The sequence below is a fragment of the Mastacembelus armatus genome, unplaced genomic scaffold (genome assembly GCF_900324485.2).
Source record: "Mastacembelus armatus unplaced genomic scaffold, fMasArm1.2, whole genome shotgun sequence".
In the NCBI taxonomy this organism is placed as follows: Eukaryota; Metazoa; Chordata; class Actinopteri; order Synbranchiformes; family Mastacembelidae; genus Mastacembelus; species Mastacembelus armatus.
The window spans coordinates 1,645,520-1,672,377 of NW_022872939.1; the positions used below are offsets into that span (position 1 = coordinate 1,645,520).

The 26,858-nt window shown below is 45.2% G+C and overlaps 2 protein-coding genes and 1 pseudogene across 2 annotated transcripts in view; 1 reads left to right on the forward strand and 2 right to left on the reverse strand.

Moving 5' to 3' along the window:
* The window catches only part of LOC113137743 (NACHT, LRR and PYD domains-containing protein 12-like), an 884,868-nt gene that overhangs the window by 755,579 nt on the left and 102,431 nt on the right, over nt 1-26,858 (reverse strand). The window lies entirely within an intron of this gene.
* The window catches only part of LOC113137738 (zinc finger protein 208-like), an 852,137-nt pseudogene that overhangs the window by 629,839 nt on the left and 195,440 nt on the right, over nt 1-26,858 (forward strand).
* The window catches only part of LOC113137744 (zinc finger protein 665-like), a 323,439-nt gene continuing 322,116 nt past the window's right edge, over nt 25,536-26,858 (reverse strand). Inside the window, exon 5 of the mRNA XM_033325118.1 lies at nt 25,536-26,504. Coding sequence (XP_033181009.1) covers nt 25,780-26,504 — 725 coding nt within the window. The 3' untranslated portion in view covers nt 25,536-25,779. The remainder of the gene's footprint in view (nt 26,505-26,858) is intronic.

Consider the following 26,858-nt stretch of genomic DNA (forward strand, 5'->3'; position numbering starts at 1 on the left):
ACGGAGGGTGCGGCGAGCCGAAGGTCATCAACATACTGGATTAAGGTGGTGCCTTCCGGCAAAGCGCAGGAATGTAGCACCTGTTTCAAAACCTGATTGAAAATACCGGGTGAGAGAGTGAAGCCCTGAGGGAGTCTGGTGTACCTGAGCTGGCATCCCCGATAAGTGAAAGAGAAAATGTCACGACACTCCTCTGCCAACGGGAGGCAGAAGAAGGCATTGGCCAGATCAATACAAGAAAACCAAGTCTGGCTAGGATCCAGGTTAGCCAGAGCCACATATGGGTTGGGAACCGGAACGGTGGAAGTTACTAATATGTCATTGATGGCCCTAAGATCATGTGCCATACGGAACTTACCTGTACCCTTTTTCTCAACCGGTAAAATGGGTGTGTTCCACCGTGACGAGGAGGGTTCTAGCACCCCCGCTCGTATTAGGCCTTCAATAGTATCCCTAATCCCTTCCTCTGCCTGAGGTTTATGTGGGTATTGGCGGATCCAAAGGGGAAGCCCCCCTTGGACCTGGAAGGTGACCGGGGCACAGTCCGTTAAGCCCACGTCCGTGGGAGACTGAGCCCATAAGAAGTCCGGCAGCTGAGATAACATGTCTGCGGCTAAGTGATGGTCAGTGCGTGCCATGTCATGGTACCTAGACACCTCCCAGTGTTCTAATATAGCAGGGTCTGTGGCTGTCAGCTGAATGCAAAAAGTTTTAATCTGGGGAGCGTACCAGACCTGCGGTATGGGGGTGGTCTGCCAGTCTTTGTGGGCCAACGCCCTCTTAAGAATACCGCCCAGTTCTTTAGCCTCATGGTTAGGATGTAGGGCGAGAGACACATGTGGCGCACTGTCCTCACCCATGCGAAACCAATTTTGTTGGGCCGGGAGAAGCTGCACTCCCGCCACCACCCCCTTGGGGGCGAGATAGATATTCTTACCGTCGATGCTCCAGGAGTCCCCCTCCACCTGTTCAAATGCCTCCTTGTACCAATCGGTTTGGAGCTTATCATAGAAGAGGGTAACATGGAGAGGGACCGGGGGAGGAATGTAGGGCTCGAGGAGTGAGATTCAGGGGCGCCAAGACTGATAAGCGGACCATATTCCCTTGTGTCCCGGACTCTCCGGGCACAACCTAGCCCAGTAGATGTCGGCTACCTCGTCCGCCAGCGGCTTCAATAAGCATTGTTTTCGTCTCACATCTAAATGTGTCCGACGTGGTAGTTGCAGGCCATCTGGCAGAGTCACAGTAAGTCCCTCGGGGGCACACAAAATAGTGGCCCCAAGCTTAATCAATAAGTCCCGGCCGAGGAGGTTGACAGGAGTGCCAGGTGAATAAATGTAGGGGTGGCGTACCTGCTGGCTGGCCACCTGGGTGAGCAGAGGTCGAGTTACTGGCAGAGTCCGTTTCTCCCCCAAGAAGCCCATGACGGTGGTCTTGTGGTTCGACAAGGTGGAAGCAGGGGTGGTGTTAAGAGTGGAACACGTAGCCCCTGTGTCAACCAAAAATGACAGAGTCGTATGATTCACCTTCATGGACAGCAGTGGTTCTGCCGTGTTCGTTCCGCTGTCCAGATCTCTCGGTGGGATGTGTTATTCTTGGTAGGAGTCCTCCCAACTGGATGGAGGACCCCAATCCATCACAGGCATATTGTGAGCCGGTGTCGGGCCACCCCTACCACATAGCAGTTGCACTCCCTGCCGCCCTCGAGTTCGGCCCCGAGCCATACAGCCCCTGTATGGGCAGTCCTTAATCCAATGATCGTTTCCGTTGCAGAGGAAACATAGGGCTGAATCCCTACTAAATGGGCCCCCACGACCACCGCGTCGTGTCCACCCATGGCCCCTCCTCGGAGCTCCCCTGTATCCTCCCCTATTGCCTGGAGGGTGATATTGCGGCTCCCAAGGAGGTATTGGGAACAGACCGGGAGTCCCCGGAGCATCCACACCCCACTGCCACATAACCTTCTTGGCCTCCTCTTTTTCATTTTTGTTCTTTTCGGCATTGACTTTCTGCCTTGCTTCCGCCAACTGGAGCTTCAGCAGCTGAGTCTGGAGCTCCTGATTTTGCTCCCCTTCCTTCACCATCTGCTGCTGGACACGGGTGAGGTGATGCACCAAATGTCTCTACCACACCACCGAATCAGCCCCCTGCAAATCTGGATTGTCAATCATAGCCGTTTTGACCTTTTCTGGGACCCCCTCCAATACCGCCTGTCGGTACCACTCCCTTTGGGGACCCGATTTACCTGGGTGACACCCTGTCTGTCGGATCCACAACTCTTTACTCTGGTCTAAGAAGACTCTGGGGTTGTCTTTAACGTTCCAAGTCACCTTTGGGACCGCTGCTGAATTTGGCAGCGGATATTTCTCGCGGATTGCCTTGCTCAGGTCACCAGCCCACCGGGCGAACGGCTCCTCATCTGGTCTGTGGAGGGTGCCTGCAGCCTTCTCTATATCTCTTGCATGCTGGTCAGGCATCTCTGAATCACGGCTCTAAAATCCCCAATAGCTAGTCTCTGTCCTGCGGTCAGCGAGTCCAATTTGCCGAGCCACAGGCCTCACCCCTCTCTGCCACTGGACCTGCAGGGTCTATTTGTTGTTTATTGTTGCTGTCTTTTCTCTCTGCTCTATCCACTCACCCCAAACGGTCGAGGCAGATGGCCGCCCAAACTGAGCACCGGTTCTGCTGGAGGTTTTTCTTCCGTTAAAGGGAGTTTTTCCTCTCCACTGTTGCCAAGTGCTTGCTCATAAGGGAATGTTGGGTTTTTAGTTTAGTTTTTGTAAAGTGCCTTGAGATGATTTGTATTGTGATTTGGTGCTATACAAATAAAATTAATTGAATTGAATTAATTGAATTGAATTGCGTCCTTTACAGAAGAAGGGCTGAGTATAATCAGGAATGGCCAGATCTGTGGCCGTTGCCAGAGCTTGCTTGAGGGAGATGAAGTTCGTTCTGCCTCAGTTGTCCAAACGAGCGGTGCTGAAAGATTCCGCATGCCCTGTTCTTTGACTAGCTGTCGAAGTGGAGTGGTAAGGTTGGCATAGTCGGGAATGTAAGAGCGGCTGTAGCCTGTGAGCCCTAGAAAGGAGAGCATATCTTTGACCAGTACCGGCCGAGGGTGGTGCAGAATGGTAGACCTGTGAGCAGGTGATAATCCCGCCCTTGCTTGCGAGATCAGTCGGCCCAAAAAGGCAACTTGTTTACGGCACACTTGTAGTTTAGTTTTGCTGACCTTAAAGCCTCTCTCGGCTAGATGACGCAACACAGACCCCGTGCCTGAAGACAGGTCGCAACGGAGGGTGCGGCGAGCCGAAGGTCATCAACATACTGGATTAAGGTGGTGCCTTCCGGCAAAGCGCAGGAATGTAGCACCTGTTTCAAAACCTGATTGAAAATACCGGGTGAGAGAGTGAAGCCCTGAGGGAGTCTGGTGTACCTGAGCTGCATCCCCGATAAGTGAAAGAGAAAATGTCACGACACTCCTCTGCCAACGGGAGGCAGAAGAAGGCATTGGCCAGATCAATACAAGAAAACCAAGTCTGGCTAGGATCCAGGTTAGCCAGAGCCACATATGGGTTGGGAACCGGAACGGTGGAAGTTACTAATATGTCATTGATGGCCCTAAGATCATGTGCCATACGGAACTTACCTGTACCCTTTTTCTCAACCGGTAAAATGGGTGTGTTCCACCGTGACGAGGAGGGTTCTAGCACCCCCGCTCGTATTAGGCCTTCAATAGTATCCCTAATCCCTTCCTCTGCCTGAGGTTTATGTGGGTATTGGCGGATCCAAAGGGGAAGCCCCCCTTGGACCTGGAAGGTGACCGGGGCACAGTCCGTTAAGCCCACGTCCGTGGGAGACTGAGCCCATAAGAAGTCCGGCAGCTGAGATAACATGTCTGCGGCTAAGTGATGGTCAGTGCGTGCCATGTCATGGTACCTAGACACCTCCCAGTGTTCTAATATAGCAGGGTCTGTGGCTGTCAGCTGAATGCAAAAAGTTTTAATCTGGGGAGCGTACCAGACCTGCGGTATGGGGGTGGTCTGCCAGTCTTTGTGGGCCAACGCCCTCTTAAGAATACCGCCCAGTTCTTTAGCCTCATGGTTAGGATGTAGGGCGAGAGACACATGTGGCGCACTGTCCTCACCCATGCGAAACCAATTTTGTTGGGCCGGGAGAAGCTGCACTCCCGCCACCACCCCCTTGGGGGCGAGATAGATATTCTTACCGTCGATGCTCCAGGAGTCCCCCTCCACCTGTTCAAATGCCTCCTTGTACCAATCGGTTTGGAGCTTATCATAGAAGAGGGTAACATGGAGAGGGACCGGGGGAGGAATGTAGGGCTCGAGGAGTGAGATTCAGGGGCGCCAAGACTGATAAGCGGACCATATTCCCTTGTGTCCCGGACTCTCCGGGCACAACCTAGCCCAGTAGATGTCGGCTACCTCGTCCGCCAGCGGCTTCAATAAGCATTGTTTTCGTCTCACATCTAAATGTGTCCGACGTGGTAGTTGCAGGCCATCTGGCAGAGTCACAGTAAGTCCCTCGGGGGCACACAAAATAGTGGCCCCAAGCTTAATCAATAAGTCCCGGCCGAGGAGGTTGACAGGAGTGCCAGGTGAATAAATGTAGGGGTGGCGTACCTGCTGGCTGGCCACCTGGGTGAGCAGAGGTCGAGTTACTGGCAGAGTCCGTTTCTCCCCCAAGAAGCCCATGACGGTGTGGTCTTGTGGTTCGACAAGGTGGAAGCAGGGGTGGTGTTAAGAGTGGAACACGTAGCCCCTGTGTCAACCAAAAATGACAGAGTCGTATGATTCACCCTTCATGGACAGCAGTGGTTCTGCCGTGTTCGTTCCGCTGTCCAGATCTCTCGGTGGGATGTGTTATTCTTGGTAGGAGTCCTCCCAACTGGATGGAGGACCCCAATCCATCACAGGCATATTGTGAGCCGGTGTCGGGCCACCCCTACCACATAGCAGTTGCACTCCCTGCCGCCCTCGAGTTCGGCCCCGAGCCATACAGCCCCTGTATGGGCAGTCCTTAATCCAATGATCGTTTCCGTTGCAGAGGAAACATAGGGCTGAATCCCTACTAAATGGGCCCCCACGACCACCGCGTCGTGTCCACCCATGGCCCCTCCTCGGAGCTCCCCTGTATCCTCCCCTATTGCCTGGAGGGTGATATTGCGGCTCCCAAGGAGGTATTGGGAACAGACCGGGAGTCCCCGGAGCATCCACACCCCACTGCCACATAACCTTCTTGGCCTCCTCTTTTTCATTTTTGTTCTTTTCGGCATTGACTTTCTGCCTTGCTTCCGCCAACTGGAGCTTCAGCAGCTGAGTCTGGAGCTCCTGATTTTGCTCCCCTTCCTTCACCATCTGCTGCTGGACACGGGTGAGGTGATGCACCAAATGTCTCTACCACACCACCGAATCAGCCCCCTGCAAATCTGGATTGTCAATCATAGCCGTTTTGACCTTTTCTGGGACCCCCTCCAATACCGCCTGTCGGTACCACTCCCTTTGGGGACCCGATTTACCTGGGTGACACCCTGTCTGTCGGATCCACAACTCTTTACTCTGGTCTAAGAAGACTCTGGGGTTGTCTTTAACGTTCCAAGTCACCTTTGGGACCGCTGCTGAATTTGGCAGCGGATATTTCTCGCGGATTGCCTTGCTCAGGTCACCAGCCCACCGGGCGAACGGCTCCTCATCTGGTCTGTGGAGGGTGCCTGCAGCCTTCTCTATATCTCTTGCATGCTGGTCAGGCATCTCTGAATCACGGCTCTAAAATCCCCAATAGCTAGTCTCTGTCCTGCGGTCAGCGAGTCCAATTTGCCGAGCCACAGGCCTCACCCCTCTGCCACTGGGGGAAGTTGGTCCACCAAAGCCTGCACATCCCCCAACTCGTAGGGCCGGTATTTAAACCCACCTCCGGTGGCCATCAAGGGGAACATCAACACATCATTCTGGGACCTCGGTCCCGCACAGCTCGGTCCGCCGTTCTCCACATCCCAGTCTTCCTCCTCCTCAGACCTTACTGTTAGTGTCTGGCTCGGCGGAGGTGAGCGCTGTAGTCTCCATTCCTTACCTGTCCTTACCGGTTTCTTCCTGTTCTCTTGTCCTGGAGACTCACACTCCCTGTATGGAGACCCAGACAGCGTATCGTGTTCATCTGTGTCCAGAGGTTCCTCCTCAGGTCTCCATTTTCCTTCCACCCATAACAGTATGGACCCAGGGGGTCGAGAACCCTCCTGTGGTGTGAACCTTAACAGCACTTCTCGCTCACTGTGGTAGAAATTTCTTTAAGTTTGAGAGTTGCTAATTCTCAGAAAACAGAAACTGTGTTAAAAGACCAGTTTATATACATTTTGACAAGAAAGGGGTGGACTAATCTTGAACAGACTCCACGTTTGTTCAGGTACTATCTTCAGTCTTCTTACCATCAAAGAAACAAATTGTTGGCAGTCATTTACAACCTTCTACCCTAAAACACTAAACCAATAAAACAGATAGAACCACATACCATGAAAGGGTCAAGCAAGCATTCAACCCCCACATTGGTTTAAGTTAGTGATCATTTGCTCTGTCGTAAAATCCCACATTCCCCCCTTTTGACACAAAGTGTCAACACATTTTAAGACAAGACATTAACATTAACAAAATATTACATCATTAGTCAGGGTCTTTCTATATCTAGATCACTGTCAGTGTATGGGTTTCCCGGGGCCCAATCATTTAACTGTATTTCAGCAGTATTTGTCGATTCAGTTGGTAAGCTAACATAAAGTGAAGTGTATTCTCCTCCAAGTACTCCTCCTAACCATTTATACATCAGGGCCCGCATGCAAGTGAGTGCACATGTACAAAAACACAGGAGCATACTAAACATAATAACTACAGGGATTAAAATTTGCACAATTCCAGCACCCCAAGGACCAAACTTATCTGATAACCAATTTCTAAAACTGAAACCCGAAGACTCGGATGGCCCAAAAACATCCCGAATCCGTTGTAATGTTGCTATAACATTTGTCATATTATCAGAATTGTCAGGAATGAGAGTGACGCAAGCATCTCCTGTCAAATTTAAAGTTAAACACAGGCCTCCAGTTTTGGCTAAAAGATAGTCTAAAGTTTAGTCTAGTCTAGTTTTAATAATGTTAGTCAATGAGATTTGTCATTTGCTTGAAGTAAATAAAACCCTTTTATAGTCTCATTGGCAAATGCAGACATTGAATAGGTAATATTGTCAATGTGATCGGCTAAGAATGTTACACCGTACCAAGGTAACAACCCAATTCCCCATTTTTCACCTAAAGAAATACGCCAATGGAAAGCTTCAAGGGTTGAGAATTTTGCTATCTCTCGCTTCTCAATGTGGTTTACACTATGCATTAAATTAACAGGAACTAAGGCTAAGTTAACAATTGTAAGATTAACAAAATAGCAACACCCTGACCATCCTGACGGTAGGAAAAGAAATGCTCTGTTCCCACAAAGCCAATAAAAATTTCCAATAGGTGGTATACCCATATATGCAGGAGCATGAAGGTAATCATTTACTAATATTGTCTGTCCATCTTTGAAAGTGATATTAACTGAACCAGAAGCTGGCTGGTGCTCAGTCCCATGTGCAGTCATAATTGTTCGACTTGTAAGACCTGCAACAGGGTTTGTACATTGTGATATTCCCATAAACTGCCCTGTGCCATTTGAACACAAACACACCGAATGTGAAATATTTGTGGGTTGCAAAGGTACTTCCACAGGGTCAGCTATAGTAGAATTCAATGGAAATGGTGCAGGCAACATGTGATCACAAAACCAATCTACACATGATAAATAAATAGATTTCTGTTCCTGTGTATGTCCATATGCATCTGCGGTTGCACCATACCACATTCGATGGGAATATTTACAGTATTGCCTGCTGTGTTCGCTTACAGATGTATATTTTGTAAAAGACTGTACTAAACTAATAACAGGGTCCAAACAAGGGCAATGCTGTGTTTCTAATTTAAAAAGAGAATGCCAACTTTCAGGAGGACCCTGAATAGCTAGAATGTTAGAATACGGTCCGTAAAGGTTGTTTTTATGCCACTGAATGTAGGAATACCAACTATTAACATGAACAGCGGGTTGAGATAACACTTCCTCTGCGTCAAACCCCCAAGGTTTCCACTCGGACTGTTCGAACAACTGTCTTTTGCGTCTTATTAAGAGTTCTTTGTTTTCCTGTAAGATGTCATCTTCTGGGAGTCTGGATGACATGTCTTTGGTTCTTCCTTTCGTGGTTTTGTCTGTTCTGAATGCAGTCTGAATTATGGCTGCAGTGGTGATCACTCCAGTGATGACAACTGCTAACAGCACCCACAGTCCGTGCATCTTCTCAGCTCCTCGTCGTCGTCTCATTGGTGGCACCCTGTGGGAAGGGTTTACAGTGGGATGCATGAATCCACGTATCCTTCTCTGCAATCCGGACAGCCGTTGGGGTCGTCAGTAGCACCTGGTATGGTCTCCTGGCTGGATGGCATGGAGTTGTCCTCCCACAGGCTCAGGAAGGGCAGCTTTTACCTTAGGGAAAATGAGCTTGAGAGTCTGGTTAAGTGCACAACAGTATTGTAACATCTCATCATCCATTCCTGTTAAAGTTAACTTATTCTGGGGAAAAGGCGTATTTGTCATTCGCATGGGTCGTCCAGTGAGTATCTCATAAGGAGAGAGCCCAGTTGTTTTATGTGGGCGGCCTCTCATAAACATTAGCGCTAAAGGTAAGACTTTTACCCATGACAATTGTGTTTCAGCCATTAATTTTGTAAGTTTGGTTTTCAGTGTCTGATTAGCTCTCTCAACTGCACCACCACTAGATGGATGGTATGCACAGTGTGTCTTCAAATTAATCTGAAGACTTACTGACAGACTCTGTATCACATTATTTATTAATGTGACCCATTATCACTACTTAGTTTGGAAGGGAGTCCCCATCGTGGAATGATTTCTTTCAGTAATGCCTTCGCCACTGAAACAGCAGTAGCATTTCTGCATGGAAAACACTCAATCCATTTCGAAAACATATCCAGTATTACTAAGCAATATTTGTAGCCATTGCATGGAGTGAGTTCAATAAAATCCATCATTAAGTGCTCAAATGGGCCTTCTGGTTTTGGATGCGCAGACATAGTTACTTCTAAACTTTTACCTATATTGTTAGTAGCACAAATCACATATTTTTTACAAAAATTTTCAGCAAACACTGAAAATCCTGGTGCATACCAAAATCTATTTACAATATCCACCATCCCCCCTTTTGACGCATGGTCAGGCCCATGAGTCAATTTTGCCAAGAAGGGAAATATGGATCTAGGGAGCACCGGGAGCCCAGTAGGGCTAACCCAGATACCCGAGGGAAGTTGTGTGCACCCTTTTCTTTTCCAGGCAGTTTGCTCACCCACATCAGCTCCTGTCTGTAATAAGGAGACATCATCAAGGGAAAAAACATTTTCCTGAATAGACAGGGGCATCTGTAGAATTGGGGAGACAGGTGAATTTGCTGCTGCCTTAGCTGCTCCATCCGCAGTTGCATTCCCCTGCGAGATGTGATCAGTAGCACCAGTGTGGGCCTGGCATTTACACACTGCTACTGAAGTAGGGAGCAATAAGGCATTCAGAAGATTAATAATGAGAATTCTGTGAGCAATAGGTTTACCCGTTGAGGTGAGGAAACCTCTGTTCTTCCACAAAGCATGGAAGTTGTGACAAACATTAAATGCATATTGAGAGTCAGTGTAGACTGTGATGCGTTTTCCGGTACCCAAAATGAAAGCTCTGGTTAGGGCAAACAACTCTGCAGCCTGAGCTGATAAGTGAGAGGGCAATCTAGCACTTTCAATTATATCATATTCAGTACAGACTGCATAAGCCACACATGGTGCCCCATTTGATGGGTTCCTCATTGAAGACCCATCAACAAAGAATACAGCTTCAGCATTAACCAAAGGTGTGTCAAATAAATCATCACGTGGATTAGCTGTAGCTTCTACAAGCTCTAAGCATGAATGAGGCTCTCCGTCTTCAGCTGTAGGGAGCAAGGTTGAAGGGTTAAGAACAGTGCAGCGTTTGAGAGTAACATGTGACATTGTTAATAAAATATTCTGCCAGTGCATCTGTCTAGCTGGTGTAAGATGAGCTGTTTTTGCTTGCAGAATGAGAGAGTGGACTGCATGGGGGACATGTACTGTAAGAGGACTCATGGCAACAATATCAGTTGTAGCTAAGACAGCTTCAGTAGTAGCTGCTACTGCTCTCAAACATGGTACCATACCTCTCTCTGTTATAGAAAGATATTTTGAATAATAACCTATGGGTCGTTGCTTGTCACCATGTTGCTGGGTGAGGACAGCAGACATGAAGCCATTTCGTTCAGATACAAATAAATTAAATGGTTTAGTGTGGTCTGGAAGTCCTAGACAGGGTGTGCTTGACAAGGCCTGTTTTAGTTCTGTGAAAGCAGTCTCTGCAGTCAAAGTCCAAGTCAAATCGTCAGTCATGGCCAAATGTTTTCCCCCATGTGTGATGTCATTAAGGGGTTGGGAGATCTCCGCATAGTTACGAATCCATGGACGGCAATAGCCTGCTAATCCTAAAAATGACATCATTTGTTTTTTATTTCGCGGTTTTGGTACATCCAGAATTGCTTGGATGCGTTCAGGACCCAATTTGCGACCCTCCGGAGTTAAAATATGGCCAAGATAGCGCACAGATTGTGAGACAAGTTGTAATTTGTCTTTTGAAACCTTGTGGCCGTTTTCTGCCAGAAAACTTAGTAGAGACACTGTGTCTGTTTGGCATGCTAGCTTTGTTGGGGAACATATTAACAAATCATCAACATACTGAACTAGTGTGCTACCACATGGACTCTCCCAATGTGAGAGGTTTTCAGCCACTGCCACTGTGAACAGAGTAGGACTTGAAGAAAACCCTTGGGGCATGCGAGTCCAGGTGTAGCGTTTACCATTGAAAGTGAATGCAAACCAGAACTGTGAGTCAGGATGAACAGGAATGCTAAAATATGCATTTGCTAAATCAATAACAGAATACCAACGAGTATCCCCCGGAATTTGAGACACTAGTGTTATTACGTTTGGTACTGTAGGAGCCACTTGGTGAACAGCTGCATTCACGGCTCTGAGGTCCTGAACCGGCCTCCAACTACCATTTGGTTTCTTTACAGGCAAGATTGGGGTGTTGCAGGGTGACTGAGGACATTCCACAATAGCACCTTTATCTATCAGTGACTGAATGACAGGAGCAATGCCTTCAACAGCTTCAGGACTCAGTGTATACTGTTTTTTACAAGGCCTAAAATTAGACTTTGGCTGTACAACAACAGGAGTTGCACCTTTTATTTCCCCAAAATCAAACTTACTTGTAGCCCACAATTTGCTAGGTACTGTTGAAAGTAATGCTTCCTCATCAGCCGTCAGAGGCATAAGGAGTAACGATTCTTTATGCTGTGAATACAACCTATGAATAGATCGTATAACTGGTACTAGGATATGTAAGGAGCAGGATGTAATGTTCAATGATTTGCAATGTAATCTACCATCACACTCTGGCTGCCAGTCTGTAGCCTCTAGGGCTGTTTTAACCCACGAACCTATATCTTCCCAGGACTGATATGGTTGCTTTGTCAATGCAATGTGTGGGACAAAACCCCTTTCTGTAAACACAGCTAATTGTGACTTAGAGAGGCTTACTACAGCTGCTGCACAGTTGTGTCCAATTAATACTGAGGTTATTTCCAGTGTGTCTTTGTCAGTTGTAGTCCAAGCTTCTTCATATGTGATATCTCTGTTTTCTGCCGAAACATGAGAAATACATTGTAGGATTGCAGGTGCCTGTGTTATCTGTGGCACCATTGAATATAATTCATCTATGTCAGGGAACTGTATGAGATCCCATGAGTAATAACAGGCAGGTTGTGACAAAGAGAAGGGATAGAGACCGGCTGTTGCACAAGTTATGTTAATGCCTGTGGGCTCACATTTAACATCAACCCTTAGTGCACACATGAGGTCTCTGCCCATTAAATTTACAGGACATACATCTGACAAAAGGAACACATGGTCACCTCTGTAATCACCAAAACATACTGTAAGTGGCTCTGATAGTGGTTCAAGACCAGGAATGCCTGATGCTCCTATTGTCTTAAGGTATTGTGTTGTTTTCTGTGCATTTGGGAGCAATTTAGATTGAATGACAGAAATCTCTGCTCCTGAATCTACTAAGAATGTTACATTCACTCCTTGTATCTTAAGAGTTAATCTAGGTGGTGTTTTTGAGTCTGATGTTAGTTGTATGTATTGATGGTATGTAACAGCTGATCTATTAGTGTGTGGCTGTAGAACTGTATGTGTGTCTCCGTGTAGTGCGATGTCCTGACCTGCCTCCCCTGTCTCCTATGCTTGAGGAGCCTGGAACCCTGGTGAATGCACAGCAAGTCCCTGGGGCGGAGCATGTGGCCAGGGTTTCTCTTGCACTTGTGTGTCCTGTGAAGTCCTCCTCCTGTCTGTAGGACAGTTACGGGATATGTGTCCATATCCGTCACAAGTGTAACACCGTACTTCTGTGTTAGGCTGTCCTCTTTGACGCTGATCCTGCAGAAATTTTCGGCCTTTTGGAGTGTAGTGTCGTGGCCTCAGGCCCCTTCTGAGGGTTTGTGTTCCCTGTTGGTAATACATCAACTGAGCAGTTTGGAGAGTCTTTACCTGGTTCATGTGAGCCTCCACTCGGTTCCTTTCTGCGTGTAAGACATGTGTCCATACATTTGGCAAAGTCTCTGTTTCCCAGCCTACACATGATGTCATCACGCAGCTCCTTAAGCCAGGATAAAGACCATTTACTAATGCAGTTTTCAACAGGTGGGTGTATGCCGCATTACCTGGGTCGATTCCTGAATGAGCAGCGAATACCGTTTCCATGCGGGTGCGATAATCAGCTGCTGACTCCCCCTCTTTTTGTCTGGTATTGTGAATCTCAGGCCAGCAGACTCTCAAAGGAAACACAGCTCGCACAGCGTCATACAGGGTGTCCATCATGGTGGTGAACTGTTGGGACCCCACTGTTGCTGTGGTTGACCATGTTGTGGGTCTGATGTTTGCCCACCGGAGTTTGAAAAACCTGCGACACACAGCTTCTACTTCCTGTAACGTAGGGTTATACATAGTGAGTAATTGCTGCATTGCTGTTACCCATTTCTCACCGCCAGTTTTTTGGGGGTCCGGTAGTTCATCCGCAACCTCCTTCAGTTCATCTGGCTGCCATGGTCTGTAGACGAGCACTTCTGGATTCCAGTTGGCCTGTGCCTGTGCGTCTTGTGGCATAGGCTGAGGGTTAGGGAACGTCATCATGGGCATCTGGTGTATTTCCCCTTTGTTGGTCTGGCTCCTCAGCCAGTAGTCAAACGTAGCTGCTAGGGGAGACTTTGTTCTGCTCAAAGGATCAGGTGAAATTTGAGTTTTTTTCTCAGTCTGGGTTTTCGCTGGTTGAGGGGTTATGTAAAGAGAAGACAGGTCAGGATAGAGTTGCTCAGATTCACTTTCTTGTTCTTCGTCTGAGCTTCCCTGTGACTGGGCACTTGCTGCTGCAGCCACCTGGGCTCTGATAGGCTGTGCTGCTGCTGGACCCCCCACGGGCATAGCGACAGCATATGGAGGAGGCAGGTTACCCTTTCTTACTCTACGTTTCTGTTTTCCCTTTTTAACTTCCTCACCATCAGACTTTGCTAAGTTTACCATCAACCCTGCAGTGGATTTCTTTTCTTTCACCTCTGCCTCCCTTTCCCATTTCTGGAAAGAGTGCCAATTTATTTTCTTCCCTTTTCTTTTCTTTGTCACTTCCGCTTCTCTTTCTTCCAACAATATTCTACACCGCTTCAAACAGTCTGTGCTAAGTGTGCCTTGCAATGGAAACACCCCTTCAGTAATGGCGTGCCATAGTGGAATCTCCTCAACTGCACATTTACCCCATTTCTCTGTCATTATTTTAGCAGGGCCTGTCAGAGGGTCAGGTAGGATTTCTAATTTCCCCGGATTATTCCCCATGTTCCTAGACTCACTGGTACTGGTGCTTACACTTTCATTGGGCTTATAACACACACACAATAAATTCTCATTCACTCTGATCTTCCCATCTCATCGTATGGTCGGATCTTATCAGACAAACACTAACTTTGGGTAACTTTCTTCAGCCAGGTAGTTTGTATGACACTTTCGTTCCGAGCAACGTACCCTTACTGTACACACATTGTGCATACAAGACACTGAAGGAGTCACCACAAAGCTTATAAAATTATCACCACATTCACACGCCCAATTTATTTTATGGGATGATTTCTATGGATGAGAATAATAGACAATAATACCCTCACTCCTCAGAAACAATAATAGCTTACTCCTCATTACTTACTTCTCAGTAACAACATTAACAATAACAGCTTACTTTTCAAAAAACAACATCGTTTTCCATTAACAATCATAGCTTACTTCGTCAGTACTGTCTTAATTTTTTCATGTTTGCCACGTACGGGTCGTTTCCTTAATAAACCATATGGCTTCCCGAAGGAAGACTTACGTTTGTAATCCTCAGCCAGTGGGGTTTTCTCGTTGTTTCTTGTTTTTTTTTTTCTTTTTTGGTTTTTGTTTTTTAGGATTATTTTTTCATCATCTGGCGTCTGTCCCGCAGACACACTGGTCTCATTACCAGGAGGGATTACAACGATCACGTGATTACCAAACACACACCTAGGGTTTTTCTTTAACGCAGACCAAAAACATACCAAAAAACATACAGAAGAAATGATTCATAACACTGTACTCACTCAGTAAATGAATGGAGCATCCACTGTCCGCCCACCCGTTCTGACCTCAGGCGGGATCCAGGTCCTCCGTTTGTCGGAGCGGAATTTTCCCTGTGTTTAACTTTTACCACCGGTGGTTTCCTTCGGTCTAGAACAGGCGCCAGTCAGTGGCATGTCCGTCCCATCTGGGTCGCCAAATTGTGGTAGAAATTTCTTTAAGTTTGAGAGTTGCTAATTCTCAGAAAACAACCACAAGTGTGATGAATCATCTCAGGTTTAATCACGGGCCCGGAGAGGACGTCCTTGCAGAATGTCCTCTCCCGTCTGTGTTAAAAGACCAGTTTATATACATTTTGACAAGAAAGGGGTGGACTAATCTTGAACAGACTCCACGTTTGTTCAGGTACTATCTTCAGTCTTTTTACCATCAAAGAAACAAATTGTTGGCAGTTATTTACAACCTTCTACCCTAAAACACTAAACCAATAAAACAGATAGAACCACATACCATGAAAGGGTCAAGCAAGCATTCAACCCCCACATTGGTTTAAGTTAGTGACCATTTGCTCTGTCGTAAAATCCCACATCACCTCTGTCTCTCTCACTTCGTGCAGGCTTCTCTACCTGTAGCTGCGGTATAGGTTGTCTGGAGGACTGTTCACGTCTGGCCCGATTCTGGAATGGGTGACTGTCATCTCCGCTGTCATAGGCAAGCTTCTTATCACGAGGGGGCTGTTCCCCTCCTCTGCAGTCCGCATCCCGGTGATCCGGGGAGGAGGTTCTGGGCACAGGAGGCATATCCAACACCTGTAATTCTCCCTTGGAGATGTCCATCACCGGATATAGTCCAGCTGGAGGGGGTGCAGTCGGCCTACTCACAGAATAAGGCGGTGGTGACTGCTTCACTTCTGTTTCCACTGTTTTCTTCCATTCTTTGTTCTTGTGCATGTGCTGAGTCCCCTGCCACCAGAGGGCTAGATTGGTCCATCGGTGTGCTTCAGTTTCCTGTTCTGTTGCTCTCTATCTCAGTTTACTCCGGTGGAAAGGAGAGGCCTTGTCAGCATCCTTCTTAGCCTCCTCGGCACAGCGCCTGTGCTGTTCTGCCCTCGCCCATAGCCATGGGATGAGGGCAGTGTGATCCATTGGTGTCTTACCTTTATCCTTTATGAGCTGCATCAGCATCTCCTTATACTTGTCCATCTCTGCCTGGGCATCCTTTTCCCTACATGTCATTCTTCCTGCCTTTAAAATAGATTTAACTTGAATCCCCAGATCAACCCATTTTTCTGGTGGGCCCTATCTGTCATTATTCATCTCACAATCAAATTCTCCGTCCATTTTAATCTTTTCCTCATTTGTTTGTATTTAGTTGTAAATCGGTATTTCCTCCACCAGATGGAGCAATTTTCCAATTCCTGTTGCAGTACCTCCCGCCACGAGGGTGTCAGCAACTTGTCCTGCAGTTCTGCTCAGTGCCACTAGAGGGAGCCAAATAGTGGGAGGAGCTACCTCTGAATCACTTTACCTCTACTTCCTGGTTCTCTGCTCAGTCTATCAGGGTACCTCTCAGAGACACTTCCTGTTTGTAGTTACCGCTTCACTCAGTGGATATTTAATACCATACATACATCTATAGTCCTATATTATAACAGATATTATACTTATATACCTTATAACAATGTATACACCTTATGCCCCCACAAGTCACATAATATTCATACCGTTCGACAAACTTTAGAACTTTTGTCTAATAACAATAACTACATCCAATAGTGCAATATTACTTGTCACACAATCTCACATTCATACGAATATCTCCCGATCGTACATGGCTGAGATATAAACTCACAGTTTCCCTCCCGATCGAACACGGGTGAGGTTTTTTATTCAACTGTGGCCTGCCGATCGTACACAGCCCAGGTCTTTTTATTAATTTCTTTTTCGGGGGTCTCTCCAGCTCCCCCAGGTCTTTCAACCCAGTTCACCCAGCCCCCCGTCGAGAGCTGGTAGGACCTACCACAATCCGAGAGTTAAATACTCCGCCGATCGAACACGCACGGATTTTACTTTCTCTTTTATTGTATTTTCTTTATATATTTTACTTTTGATTTATAACTTTCAATCCGTCACAATTTGTAACCAATCCGAAATACACATCGACAGTATCAATTTTAGTGGTATTCAATTCAGCAGAATTTAATATAATAGGTTTCTGCCTTACCTTTTGTTTGGCGCCTCAGAAACTGTCAATGTGATCTTTCGGACGGTTCTTCAGTCAATTTTCCTCTCCAAGACTGGACGAGCCTCCAAATTGTTGTCAGACCTTGTGACCTTCACCCGAGTTCATTAATGGAGAGTTAACAGAAGACGGAGCAAAAGTTAGGAATCGGCACACCGGTTTATTATAAAAGTACAGAGACGTCTCCGGAGATCAGCTCACACACACAGGCAGAGAGATCTGACCTATAGATGGAAACTATACAATGTATAACTAGTGACCACCACCCAGACCAGTACTTTTCCACCAAAAGGAATTTAGTCTATGACCGTATATGGAGTTGTATTTCCCTTGTTGTCTTTTATGTGTTCTGGGCGGTAGTCGCTGAGCAAACTAAGGCCAGTTACTTCCTTTATCATATATGAAGTCCCCATAGGTGCGTCTGCATTCCACAGCACTTATCACTACCAGCTACTGAGAGGTGACACCCAAACATACCCAAATGAAAGTAATGATAAGTGGAATCATATACAATATTAACCCTGTTAGATTGAATCAGATGTGATCACTTTAATGCTTTGTATCAATACTAAAAAAGTTATTTTTGAGATTATGTAAAACTCAAACAGGCTCCATCAGATCCCCATGACCCTAATTAGGAACAATCAGGTTTAGAAACTAAGACAGTGACACCAATCTGTAAAAACTCAGCTAAAATTATAAAAGTTTCTCATCAGATGTTATATCTCTGCAGTCTTCTGCAATCCAATATGTTCTTGTTTTTTAATGTTTGTCCTCACTGCTAATCCATAATTATTTTCCAAAAGGAAACACATATATGTGAATCTTTCCAACGAAAACATTTCTATTCCATTGCATTTGTTGCAAGATTTAGCTAGGAAACCAGTTGTCCAGTGTATTACACCTTTTCGCAAGTGCAGTGGATTTAGGATAGTCTCCCAGGATCCTTACAAACTCACAGGTTTTTGACCTTCCAGAACAGTGACTTAAGCTAAACATAGCGAAATTGCAGAGTGGAAGGAACAGAGTGCAGCAGAAGTATGCTGGGCCCAAAACCACAAGATCGATGGACTGAAACCATCCTCCGTTCTGAAGCAAACATAATACTGGAGGTTTTGTCGTTTTAACCTCATGTCTAAAATGAGCATCCATGACGAGGATGGGATTCACACCCACGCGTGCTTAGCACAAAGGATTAGCATTCCATCACTCGGTCAACTCGTCACGGAGTTGTCACTATTTACAATACGTGATCATTGAAGAATTCCAAACTGACCTTCATGTACAATAATATTGTAAATTTGGATAACTTTAGCTGCCCCTCTTGTGTAGATGAGGCTGCCCAAAAATGAGCTCTTTGTGTCAAAAGCCCAAGGAGGAGTTTGTTCAAGTTCAAGGTGAGCAAAAACACCGAACTCAATGACCTCAAGATAAACTCCCAGCTGGTGGACTTCCTGTTGGTCACATGACCTCGACACGTTAAGGTTTTTTGCTTGGCCTGACATGAAGAAGAGATGTGCCAGGTTTGGTGACTGTACGATGAAGCAAATGTCAGTGGGCCTCCCATAGGCGCAATGTATTTCAATTTTTGGTGCTGAAGAGCCATTCTTTTGAGGTCGTTTATGAAACCCATAAAATATCAAATTTTCACGCAATTCTGAGGGGCATGCAAATTTTGGTGAGTTTTCACACACGTTCACGGGGTCAAATTTGAGGTTGTTTCGGAGAAAAATTATAATAGCAAAAAATAAATATAGCCGCAAGCGGCGATAAGCGGCCCTCGCCTCGAGTGAACCGCCTCCCCCGGAACACCACCCCCGCGAGCTAACCACGTTCCGCAGCGAACCTCATTCACGAACGAACCGCCTCCTCAAGCAAACCGCCTACCCGAACAAAAAGCCTCCCCAATCGCCCACGCCCTCTGAATTGACCTTCCCCCAAAAATTGGCTGTCCCCCCAAATCCCCTCCCCCGAGGAGACTGCACTTCCCCAAGTAGACCACGTCCCTGAGTGGACCCCCGCGGAGGTCTGTCCCAAATTTGGTACAGATCTGACAAAGTAAGTGCAAGTACAAAGGGGGCACTATTGCATCTATAGGGTCTGGTCCAATTGGCTTTTTGATGAGGATGCCCTGAAGGATGCTTGTGCCAATTTTGGTACAGTTCTGACAAAGTAAGTGCAAGTACATAGGGGGCGCCATCCGCACCCCCCAATACCCCCCAAGTAGGGGGGTATGAGGTGGTGCGCTCGAGGCGAGGGCCGCTTATCGCCGCTTGCGGACATCCTTTAGGGCATCCTGATCATAAAAGCCAATCGGACCCATGCCCTATTTTCAATGCTGTTGCCTTGGTGATGACCAAATCTCACCATTCATTTCCAATGGGAATTTTGCAAAATGTCCAGGTTTTGTCAGAAATGTACCAAATTTGGCACAAACCTCCATGAGGGTCCACTAAAGGACATGGTCTACTTGGGGGGGTGTGGGGGGGGGTGCGGATGGCGCCCCCTATGTATTTGCACTTACTTTGTCAGAACTGTACCAAATTTGGCACAGACCTACATGGGGGTCCACTAAAGGACATGGTCTACTTCAGGGAGGTGCGGATAGCGCCCCCTATGTACTTGCACTTACTTTGTCAGAACTGTACCAAATTTGGCACAGACCTACGTGGGGGTCCACTGAAGGACGTGGTCTACTTCAGGGAGGTGCGGATAGCGCCCCCTATGTACTTGCACTTACTTTGTCAGAACTGTACCAAATTTGGCACAGACCTACGTGGGAGTCCACTCAAAGACGTGGTCTACTTGGGGAGGTGCTGTCTACTCGGGGGAGGGGATTTGGGGGGGCAGCTGTGGGAATGCAGACACACTTTGTTTGACTAGTATCGGAGCATAGTGTGTAAAGGGTAATCTATAGGCTTAGACACGTGACAGAGTCACTTCTCTTTACTAGAGGGGAGACATAAGGGAATAACTCCATATATGGTAATAGACTAAATTCCTTTAGGTGGAAAAGTACTGGTATGGTAGGGCGGTGGCCAACAGCTATATACATTGTATAGTTTCCACCTATAGTTCAGATCTCTCTACAGGTTGCATGAGGGTTGATCTCCGGAGCGCTCTGTATTGTTTCATAAAACCTGTACTCAGCTGAACCACTCCAACTGCCTTTGTGTACTTCCTCATCAAAGGACCTGATGAAAACCACAGGAGTATTCAACACAGCCAATTTTTGGGGGGTGGTCAATTCAGAGGGCGGGGGCGCTTGGGGAAGCGGTTCGTTCGGGGAGGCGGTTCGCTTTGGGAGGCTGTTTGTTCGTGAATGTGGTTCGCTGGGGGACGCGGTTTGCTTGTGGGGGCGGTGTGTCGGGGGAGGCGGTGCGCTCGAGGCGAGGGCCGCTTATCGCCGCTTGTGGCTATATTTTTATTTACATTTGAACAAAAAGTGGCATGTGAATAAAAGTAACTTTAAGTCAGAATTTGGCAGGAGTATGAATAATTTTGGGCTTGACTGTAGCATTGACCCACACTCCACCATGACGTGGGAATGTGCAAGACCTTTCTGAAAATGTATATATTATGATTGCCAGGCGGGCGTCGGCCTGGAAATTGTTACGGCTATTATTCTTTTTCTTAACGTTCTGAAACGACAAATTCTCAAATTTGACCCCCTGAACATGTGTGAAAACTCACCAAAATTTGCACAGAAATCAGAATCGCATGAACCTTTTATATTTTATAGGTTTCATAAACAAACTCAAAAGAATGGTTCTTTGGCACCCCTGACAAAAGTGAAAATACATTGCACCAATGGGAGCCCTGCCAAAATTTTGCATACTCACCAAGCTTGGCATGTTTATTCTTCATGTTGGGCCAAACAAAAAAGCTTATCATGTCGAGGTCGTGCGACCAACAGGAAGTCCACCAGCTGGGAGTTTAACTTGAGGTCACTGAGTTCAGTGTTTTTGCTCACCTTGAACTTGAACAAACTTCTCCTTGGGCTTTTGACCAAAAGAGCTCATTTTTGGGCAGCCTCATCTACACAAGAGGGGCAGCTAAAGTTATCCAAATTTACAATATTTACAGTTTTCCTTTGGCTTAAAAATCCATTAGGGGATTCCGGGTCAAAAAAGCCAATCAGACCCATGCTCTATTTTCCACGCTGTTGCCTTGACAGACAGCCACCATTGTTTTTCAATGAAAGATCTACATTGTGAGATGAAATTGCATGGTGAGCCAAAATTTAGTTTGTCAGAACTGTACCGAACTTGGCTTAAAAATTGTTCAGGGAGTTGCTGATCAAAAAAGCCAGTTGGACCCATGCTCTATTTTCCAAGCTGTTGCTGTGACGATGACCGAGAACCACCATTCTATTTCATTGACAGACATACTGGAAGATGCAATTAATGTAAAAATGCGTGCTACTGCTTCTACCGTCCTTCATTTCTGTGTCTGTATGTGTGTCTGCATGTGGCTGTATCACTGTGGCCCATTGCTGCTTGCGGCTGTATTGATATATTCTGATTAAAAGTGGTTTATACTATGGACAAAATGGACTAGGCTATACAATGGAATTTCATTTAGCCTACTGCAGCTACACTATTTGTTTGCCTATTTCAAAAAAGAGACAGAGAATAATGATGATGAAAATATAATGTGATTAGTTCTACAACACCAGGGGTCTACTAAAAACGTGTTTTTCTTTCTTTCTGTGTGGAGTTTGCATGTTCTCCCCGTGCTTGCGTGGGTTTACTCCAGGTACTCTGGTTTCCTCCCACAGCCCAAAAACATGTATGTCAGGTTGATTGGTGAATCTAAAATTGCTCATAGGAGTGAGTGTGTGAGGTTGTCTGTCTTTGTGTGTCTATATGTGGCCCTGCGATGGACTGGTGACCTGTCCAGGGTGTACCCCTGCCTTTCACCCGAGAGACAGCTGGGATAGGCTCCAGCAGATCCCCGTTACCCTGGCTTTCAGGAAAAAGCCGGTATAGATGGATAGATGGATGTGTTGGCTAGACTAGTAAGTTCACAGATACATTCTTGTCAAACTGTTAGCTAATATTAGCAGCTGGACACAATATTCCCCAAGATAAGCTCTCATTGCTTTTGTGAAACAAGTAGTAATATCATTCAGTAGGCTACAAAACAAATGATGAGATGACTTACTGTACACATGTGATATGGCAGTCCCATCTTGTGTGTGCATCCTCTTCGTTGCAACGTTGTTGCAGCAGGATCACCCGTATCTTACCCAGATATAGCAATGCTAAATAGATTGGCTAAATAGAAGCTGTCTGAGCATGAAGAGGTTGAAATGTGTGTGTCCTTTAAACCCAGGGTTTCAGCTTGACAAACCAGATCCATTCAGTGGTTAAGTCCAATATCTTCCACCTGAGGCAGCTGACCAAAGTTAAGCATTTTCTCACACAGCAGCATTTTGAAACAGTAGTCCACACCCTCATCACCACCCAGCTTGATTACTGTAATGCACTTTACATTGGTGTTAGTCAGTCTTCAGTTTCTCGACTGCAGCTCGTAAAAAATACTGCTGCACGTCTTATAACTGGCACACTCAAATATGAGCATATTTCCCCAGTTTTATCCTCACTCCACTGGCTGCCTGTGCACTTTAGGGTCCATTTTAAACTCCATTTATTTGCTTTTAAATGTCAGAATGGTTTTGCCCCGCTCTACCTCTCTGAGCTCCTAGATGCATACACTCCATATTGGACAATCCTGCCCACCCACTTCATGAGGAACTGTGGTGAATGGGAAGTTCATTCAGCCACAGACTAATTCCTCCTAAAGCCAAGACTGAAAGATTCGGGAAGTCTTTTGTGTCCATGGCCATAAGACTCTATAATTCCTCAATATAAACAATAACGCACGCACACACACACACACACACACACACACACACACACACACACACACACACACACACACACACACACACACGCACACACACACAACCCACCCCCAAATAAATAGTTAATTACTTTATTACTTTATTAATTACTTTATGAATTACTATTAATCAATATAATTTAAATAATCTCAAATTTAATAACTGCTGTAACAACTGAATTTCCCCTTCTTCCAAACCGGTTGCTCAGGTCGGCTGGCCAGCTGCTACTGAATGTATCAAAAGCTAATCGTAAGTTCAGAGGAGACCGAGCTTTTGCGGTGGCAGCACTAAAACTGTGGAATGAGCTGCCTTTCCACATTAGACAGGCTTTCTCATTTTCTGTTTTTAAATCTCTTCTTAAAACTCACCTGTTTTTATTGGTGTTTGACACTGTCTAAGATGTTGACATTATTTATTTATTTTGATTTTATTGGTTTTTGGTGTTTTTGCTCCTGTTTTATGTTTTTTACTTTGTGCAGCACTTTGGTCAACTTCAGTTGTTTTTAAAAGTGCTAAACAAAGTTGCAGTGTCACACTCAATGCGTGAGACTTGAGAGTCCTGCTAACATTAATAGCTAATGTAACTGCTTGCATTAACTTGCAGTTGTTCTCCAGTATCTGCAGTTTCTGACACTGACACTGAGTGACTGACACTTAACTAGCAAAACCAATTTGGAAAAGCTTCCATCTTCTGTGCATATTGTGTCTTGTTTCTGTCATATCTGTCTTGTTTTGGGGAAATCCAGGACCGATTTTTTATTCCCAAAAAACTGTATAATATGACCCTTTTAAGACAAGTTAGTGTGAATGTGAAGTTCTTAATCCTGTTAACCCTCTGTGGTCTGAGGGTGTTTTGGGGCCCTTGACAAATTTTGACATGTCCTGGCATTTGTGCTTTTTTCAGTTGCTTTTAAACATATTAATGGCTAAAGTCTGATAACACTGTAATTAGCATAAACTGGGCTACAATAATATGTCAGCAGCAAGATTATACATGATTGTGTTTTTGAGAAAACAGCATTTATGCATGGTTAGTGAAAAAACAATTTTTTAGTCACTGAAATAAGACCATAAAACACAAACAGAACATTAGTTCACAAGACTGGAGAAATGCATCTTGTAGGCTAAAGTGTTTACTTCACAATGATGTAAAAGTCATCTTGTTCACTCATTCACAGAAAATATGCTGATTTAAATTTTCTAAGACACTTTTTGTTTAGAAAAGACATATGCAAGAAGGTGTGTCTGAGGATGAATAGTCGTGATTTACCTGAGAAGACAAAAGGCGCACTCAATGACCAGACAAAGACCCGCATAAGTCAATGTGGCTGAGAGGGGATTAGTGCAGCACAATACAATGCGGAGCCAAACGTTCATCATTTAAATTGTGTTTTTATTCTGAGGACAAACTAAACTATTTGTCTCTGTGTGGAATATAAGAAGAGTTTCTTCACCTGCATAATGTGCCATCATCCAAACGCGCAGAAAAAGTGAGTAAATTCTATGAGGAAGTTTGACGTTTTATGTAATTTCTCGGGGGTGTGCACAGAATTACCTGGTTCACCTGAGATTATTTCCATATGAACAGTGAACAGAGTATGAGGTAGGATCAAATTAGCTGTAATGAGGTGAGACAGGAGAAATAAGAGATGACAGAGACAGAAAAGACACAGAGCATACCCTGTCGGCTTTCTTTATTTAATGAAAACCCAGCATTTTGTTATTATGACAACTAAAACTAGACCCATTACAGATTTGAATGATATATTTATTTTACCTGTACGATCAAAATTGACAAAGTAATTTAAGTTTGTTTCGGTGTTATCAGGAGACGATGCGTCAAAACATGCTGGCGCGTTAGTTGACCTCAGAGGGTTAATGTTACTGACTTCATTTTTATGCTGGTTTTCTAAGACTGGGTTTGTGGGCTTGTGTACCAACCTTGGGAGACTGATCACCTGCAGGTTGATGGATCAGAGCCAATGAAAAATATTGATGCATTATTAGCGTCAGTGTTATCAATGATGCCAACTTTATCCATGATCACTACACAAATCCATTGTTTGTGTGCCTCTGAATAAAAAAGTAGCAAGAATGTATAAATATTTCATGAACCTAGAAACAAGAGTTTTAAAACTAATTGTAAAACCGTTGAGGCAGTTTGTGTTAATAAAGACTCACACACCAGAGAATTGTCTTTCTAAGTTTTAATCACACACTTACTGACATCCAGCTACAACAAGTGAGGAAAATCATGTCAGAGTGGGATTTTTACACCACGTTTCCCCTTTGAGCATTTAAGTTAATTTCTAATACATCATCCATGAGTTGAATAACTAAGACAAAATGACTAATCACCAACAACTTAAACAAGCAACTTAATCCATATTAATAAACTTAATCCACATATTCAATTAATGATTCAATCAAAATCAGACTAATTGCTAGATACACAAAATATACTAATAATCAATGCATCAAAAGTAATAGAAAATGGTGAACAATTATATAATGCAAGGGGAAAATAAATGTGCCTAAAAAATCATATTAAATACTATCACCAATATCATTGATGCTTGGTGTAAATCATTTAAAAAATTATTACTAATTTAATTTCATTAGTAGATTAACAACATTGATAATGAGTCAAAGTTAAATATAAGTAAATTTCATAGTGAAAAGGAAGAAATTTCAGTCTCAGACCTCTCACAAAGTTTCCACGTGCAATCATCCAGAAGCCCTGAACTGTCAAAAGACTGTGCTAGACCAGTGGTCACATCGTCACTTTCTTCCTGGTGTGAATGCACTGATGGACTGTCAGATGACTTGAACTAAAGAAAGTTTTCCCACATTGTTCACACCAGCACGGCTTCCCTCCAGAGTGAATACGCTGATGTGTTTTCAGGGAGCCTAACTGTGTAAAGGCTTTTCCACACTGGTCACAGCTGTACGGCTTCTCTCCAGAGTGAATACGCTGATGTATTTTCAGGTTGCCTAAACGTGTGAAGATTTTGCCACAATGGTCACAGCTGTACGGCTTCTCCCCAGAGTGAATACGCTGATGTTCTTTCAGAGTACCTGACTGTGTGAAGGCTTTTCCACACTGATCACACCAATACGGCGTCTCTCCAGAGTGAATACGCTGATGTATTTTCAGGGAGTCTAACCGTGTGAAGGTTTTTCCACAACGGTCACAGCTGTACGGCTTCTCTCTAGAGTGAATGCGCAGATGTGTTTTCAGGTGGCCTAACTGTGTGAAGGGTTTTCCACACTGGTCACAGCTGTACAATTTCTCTCCAGAGTGAATATGCTGATGTTTTTTGAGGGAGCCTAACTCTGAGAAGGCTTTTCCACATTGGTCACACCAGTACGGCTTCTGTCCGGAGTGAAGCCGCTTATGTCTTTTCAGGTTGCTTAACTCTGTGAAGGTTTTTCCACACTGGTCACAGCTGTATGGCTTCTCTCCAGAGTGAATACGCAGATGTGTTTTGAGGGTGCCTAATACTGTGAAGGTTTTTCCACACTGGTAACAGCTGTATGGCTTCTCTCCAGTGTGAACATGTTGATGAATCTTTAAGTTTTGCGATCTTGCAAAGGTCTTCTTGCAGTGCTGACAGCAGTGAGATTTGAGTTTCTCTCTTCTCTTCTGTTTTTATAGGAAAAAAAAAAGACATGGTCAGTTGATGTGAAATAACATGATAAAACAATCTTATACCATCAGTAACTCATAAATTACATTTACATGTCTATAAACTATAAGACATATTAGGTTTGGAAAATTCAGTTTGATCTCTAATCTAGAAATTTGATTGATGCCTCTTCACATTTATTATTGGCCGACATCCCCATTAC